Source organism: Octodon degus, unplaced genomic scaffold (genome assembly GCF_000260255.1).
Source record: "Octodon degus isolate 3935 unplaced genomic scaffold, OctDeg1.0 scaffold00108, whole genome shotgun sequence".
In the NCBI taxonomy this organism is placed as follows: Eukaryota; Metazoa; Chordata; class Mammalia; order Rodentia; family Octodontidae; genus Octodon; species Octodon degus.
In genome coordinates, this window is record NW_004524684.1 from 4593164 (window position 1) to 4599268 (window position 6105).

Sequence of the window (6105 nt, forward strand, 5' to 3'; positions counted from 1 at the left end):
TGACAGCTTCATCATGCCAAATTCTATCTACAAACCTACACTCTGAGGGGAAAAAGTGCATCTGTAGGAAATTTTATATACAATACAAGTGGAAATCTTGGTAAACCATTACATTGCTGAACTACATAAAACAAAACCAATCAACCACCAATACTCCATACACATTGACAGAGATGATTTGGAAAGAAAAAAAAAAATGTCTGTACATTTGGCAGAGTTGAGTTTGGGAAGAATTTGTGTCATTTTAAAAGAAAAGGAAGAAATGTATATACAAGTCAAAACTGTTCAGAAGAGAAGGCATTAAATAGCACAAATAATATAAAACAAAACCCCAGTTGTCACCTGGCCACTGAGGTTGGGCCTCCGTGAAATAGGGGAACTGTGGCTCTAGCACAATTGTGCTTTCAGCTGTGCACAGTGAGCAGCCGAGTGCACAGAGGGTGCGGGAGGCTACACACTGGCCTACGGTGCTGTTCACACCCAGGCGCAAGTACGCGTAACCTCCTAAGCCGCCGGAAAGCCATTAGCATCATAAACCGCTGTAGAGATTATTACAACATATGCATTTGGAACGACAGCTTTTCACAAGTGAGTATCATTTGTTGCATATGTGGACCTTCCTTTCGCAATACTGGAATTCCTCTTAGAATACTGAAGGTTATCACCACCTGGATAATAAATTATCATCTTAGATTCTGACCAGCGACCACTTTCTTTTTGACCCATATCTTAGTTTTCCATGTTTATGTGACTTGAAGGTGGCATCAAACGCAGGGCCTCTTGGTGACAAGTACAGACTCTGCCACCGACCTGCATTTCTAGCTGTAATTTTAGTTCTTGGACTTTTACACTCAAGATTAAAAAAGATTGACTCTCTGCCTTTGTTATGTCTTCATGAATTGCTAACTAGAAATAAAATTTTTGTACTAGATTTTGAATAGGGAAATGGTGCAATTTTTGTTTTGACCTGGAAACAAAAAAGTCTTAAAATTAAATGGAAAAGCCACAATTGTGCTTTTAAAAGAAATATTAAACCATGAGGAAATTTCTCACATTTCTCTCATTTAAGTTTTAATTTGGATAAAATAATTTTACTATTAAATTATTTCAATAAAACTACCCCAAAATGCAATTAGAAAACACTTATTTATCATAAAACTCGCCACATTTACATTCATAGATATTTGAACACAGGTACCGACATCCTTTCAAAAGAATATCTGGAAGGAAAAAACAATATAATAAGAACAAATACAGACATCTGAGATCTTCACAGAGAATGTCTGTCTTTGTTCACACATATGCATATATTTTACTTTCTTCATAAATAATTATAAAACAATAAAATGTTGTCTAAACAGTCACTATGCAGTGTGAGATTATTTATTTCCCGGGGGATTTAATTACCAAGCTTGGTTGTGAGAGGTATAGAAGCTGTGCGTATTGGCTATAAATTCCTCCCAGTAGCATTAACTCTTCTTGGATGTTGATGGTTTCACGCCTCGTGTTAAAGCCTGATGCCACAGAAATGTTTTCTTCTTGTGGTTTGTTTTTTTTTAATTTGCCACACAGACAAGAAAAAATAGAATCAGAACAGTAGTCAATGAAATATTTTAACTTTATATTTAAGTTTATAATAACTTAAATGACTTCCAAAAAAAGGAAAGTGCTTTTGTTTGGAAGATGCTACTGGAACCATATAAACCGTCCCTGGTGTGGCCGCCTCCAAATCTCCTTACGGTAGAGATCACTCATTTTCTCTTCCGGAAAGTAGAGAAGGTCAGTGACAGGTACCATAACTGACAGCTTTAACAACCTTAGCGGACAATAACTTTCACTGGAAGCATATCAATTTATCATGTTCTCTTTATCCATCATTCCTGCTTTATGCAATATTTAGATACTTTTTTGTCACTTAGCAACTATTCTACACCTCTTTTCTTTTGTTATGTGTGTTTACATGATTTTTACTATGTGAAAGTTGTGAATTGGAATTTGTTTCGTTTCTAAAATCACTGACCCTTAGAAATCTCACCCCTTCAAGCAGGGAAGAAAGCTCCCAGGGTCATGGCCCTGGTTCAGCAGAGGGATGTAATAGTTCTACTTCTGTAGCCGCCATACTGGTTTTGAAGAACAGATGACTAAGACATAAATAAAATCTGGGTTAAGTTAAATATTTATACGCACCGTGAGGACATGACATGTCTAGTGCTGGTCAATATGGTACAAGAAAATGCATGCGCGGTTCAGTTCACGGGAAAATCATCTTTTGTCAGGAACTTCTCATGGGAAAGCACAAGATCTTTTGCTCAAAACTTGATCACTGGAGAGAGAGCATTTGTTGCTGGAAGCAGAAGCCTGGTGGACGGAAATATTACGACTCTGGAAAATGATTTCTCCTGTTCCTGCTCTTCCTGCCGTTGATAAGAGCCTTCAGCTTGCCGTAGTCCCCGCGCAGCTTCTGCGCCTCCTCGCCCAGCTGCTGCTGCTGCTGCCGGGCGTCCTTGCAGTACTGATTGATCATCTGCGCCTCAGAGTGGCTGAAGGCCCCCATCATGTCCTTGGGGTGCAAGGGCAGCGCCCTCACGGAGCTGGCCCAAGTCCATGGGGACCATTTGTCTGTCACCACAGCCACCATGTCTGAGTCGAGCACTTTGAAGTTGATCTTGGCTACGGTCTGCTTGAAGCTGTTCTCCATGGCCACGCAGTGATAGAGCCCTTGGTCGGCGTCTTGCACGGAGCGGATGAGGAGCCCCTGAGGGGTGGCGATGATGCGCTCCGTCAGCTTCACCTAGGAGGGAGACACGGTGAGCGTAGCGCCAGCACGGGCTGCACAGGGAGTTTGACGCCAGGCTGAACTAAAGTCATGGCGCTCCTCCTGCCTCAGCCTCCAGCGTGCTGGGCCTAGAGACTGCACCATAACACCTGGCTGAGAGATAATTGAAAACAGCTACTCTATCCTAGAGTTCCTGGCTCTCATTTTTACAAAAATATCATTTTCCTGTAAAAGTGTGAAGCCTCAACTAGTGTTCTTTTATTCCCCAGTATACATTCAAAATAATAAGGAAAACACATAGACAAAGAGAAGAAAAATTATGTACATTTCTGAGGAGTTTTTCCAATATCCTACTTGGTAGGATGTGTGAAGGTACTGCTCTACTTCTCTAGGCATCCGTCCTTTGCAGGGAGGCCATAAGAAGCCTGTGCAGGCATTTGGCACTACAGAGGCTCATACTGCAAGATAAGCACTGGCGGGGCAGCAGCTCAGTGCGTCACGTGAATTCCCCTTGTGGTCCCAGCTACAGTGCCATCAATGAAGAGGTAAACGCTGGGTGGGGAGAAGCTATCTGGTGTGGGTACTGGAGAAAGGGCTTTCCTGGAGGACAAAGAAACTACCCAGATCAAATAAGCTGCCACTCATGCTGTGGTTTCCTAAATTCTAAACTTCTAGGTCTGTGGACATTCGATTATTAGTAGACTCCAAAGCACCAAAAGGGACATGCAGTATTAGTGAAAGGTAGACAATAGAATATAATTACAAAAGGGGAAGTCATTAGAAAGAAGAACATAGAGTTTTGACAGTTAATTTGGAAGTTTAAATGTGCCTCAAAATAATTTACATAGTAAAAATTATGTTTTGGAATTAATGAAAAATAAAGCCTTTCTTATCTGTGCAAAATTAGGAGAAAGTTCTTGAGACCAAATTGATGATAGTCACAAAATATGGACATAATATTTGGCACTGCCATTTCATTTTTGCAGTTTGCCTAGAAGCTGCACAGTGTGGCAGTGCTGACCACTGGGTGACATGAGCTCAGCTGGGAGGGCGCTGTGGCCCTGTGGAGACCTGGCACATGTCCACGTGACCCAGGAAGTAAGGACAGTGATTCATGGACTTGCAGCTCTGGGCTACCTGCACATGGGCCTGCTTGGGAAGCTCTGAACCACGCTATTAAGTACACTAAGTGGTAGTTGTCTAATTTAGCTGTTAAACCAAGGAGGCTTGTGTTAATTTGTGAAATCATTTAGCAAGTGAAAAATGTTAAAAATAGTACTATGGTTTGGGTCTGAGCCTCACCCCCCACTCTCCTATGTGTCAAAGACACTGGGCTCTGAGGGTTGCATGCACCCCAGCAGTTACCCCTGGGGTGAGCCCACAGCCCAGGTGCTGTTGCTCCCAGGGGAGGTGGGTCCAGATGGTGAGACCCAGACAAGTGAGTCTTGCCCTGGCTCTTCCCTTCCTGGGAGTCTCTTGCCAACTCTGGGCCAATGTCTGTTTCTGCCCTGGAGTCAGGAACCCTGAAACCAGGAGCCAAAATAAACCTTTGCTCCCCCAAGTTGCCAGCGAAGGGTATTTTGTCCCAGCAATGGGAAAGTTATGAAGACAAATAGTGTTTTTAACAACTGTGGGAAAGGAAACATAAAAGTATATCAAATAGATTTATGCTGATAATACTGTATGTATGCGATATCACTGATCCTAGCAACATAAGGCCCAATCCAAAAATGGGCATCTGGGATGAACGTACGCTTCTCAGGCGAAGAAATACGAATGGCAAATAAATCTATGAAAAAAATGTTCAACATCGTTGGTCATAGAGCAATGCACATGAAAACAACACAGATTCCATCTCACCCCAGAAAGAACGGCTATCATCAAAAAGTCAACCAGCGACAAATGCTGGAGGGGCTGTGGGGAAAAAGGAGCCCCTCTGCACTGTTGGTGCGAGTGCGGGCTGGTACAGCTCCTGTGGAAAGCAGTGTGGAGAGTCCTCATAAACGAGATGACATTAGAGGTTCCATTCAACCCAGCTATCTTCCTCCTCAGCATTTTTTCCAGAAAAACTAAAATCATCATCATACCACAGCAATATATGTGCACCTGTGTTTATAGTAGTACAATCTGTCATAGCTAAACCTTGGAAACAACCCAAATGCCCATCAACTGAGAAATAGATAGAAAGGTGTGTTATGTTTATACAATGGATTATGAATCAACGGTAGAAAAGTTAAACATGGGGCTTTTGTGATAAATGGATGCAATTAGAGACTACACTCACAAGTGAAATAAATCAGACGGGCGTATGTAAACATCATATCGTCATGCTAAGGGAAGAACCTGGAAGTAAATAAAATCTGAGAGGTACAGTCCATACTGTCTCAGTTATCCTTCTCTCATTGCTAGCACAAATACCTGACACTCAAAATGAAGGAAGGAAAGGTTTATTTAGCTCACAGTTACTGCAAGTCTCAGTTCATACCCAGCTGTCCCAAGGCACAGTGGCACAGGGCAGAGGGCAGCCTTTCATGGTGGTGGCAAAGAGCAGAGAGCAAAATGGAGGAGTAGCGGCAACAGTGGCTACAGAGAGGAAGTCTGTCTCTCTGTCTCTCTTATATTATATTCAGGCTATCTGTTCCAATCTGGGGGAAGTGCTCATAGCCATAATCCCAGCCATACTAAGACCCATAATCCCAGTGGATCATGACTTAATCTCAAACTCTAGAAGTCCCCACCCCATGACTGCCTAAGGCTTTGGGGGGATAACTAGACACAAACCATGACACATGCTATAGTAGGGAAAGAATCTGTCCAAAGAGAAGGATGAACTTGGATGAGAAATAGGACAAAGGAAAGAAAGAAAGAGAGAGTGGAGGAAGGGAAAGAGTTATGTATAGACAGGATAGGTTGACTAATTGTACTGCTGATTTCTGTTGGTCTATTGAAAGGAGCAGTTAATGCTTAATTTTTCCTCTTCTCCTTTTCAATTTGTTATAACTATTTTTGACCAATTTTACATTTTTATATATGGTAATCCAAACAAATAATTTGACGACAACACTATGAAATAAAACAATTGTTGAATTCCTATTATTTTGTTTAGTGAAATTCTGTATATTAAAAAATATTTATTTATTTATTTGTAACAGGATCTCACTACACAGCTGAGACTCCTAGTGATCCTTCCGTCTCAGCCTCCCCAGGGCTGGGATTACAAGCATGCGCCACCATCCCTGGTTTGGGGGCCAGCACAGCATGTGGTACCAGGGATTGAACTGGGTCCTTGTGCCTGCCGTACAGGTGCTTAGACCTCTGAGCCATCTTCC

At 42.1% G+C, this 6105-nt stretch overlaps 1 protein-coding gene across 1 annotated transcript in view; it reads right to left on the bottom strand.

The window, feature by feature from the left end:
• Nucleotides 1–602: 602 nt before the first annotated feature.
• Sema3c (semaphorin 3C) overlaps nt 603–6105 on the bottom strand; it is a 146797-nt gene continuing 141294 nt past the window's right edge. The window contains exon 18 of the mRNA XM_012516494.2: nt 603–2791. Coding sequence (XP_012371948.1) covers nt 2375–2791 — 417 coding nt within the window. The 3' untranslated portion in view covers nt 603–2374. The remainder of the gene's footprint in view (nt 2792–6105) is intronic.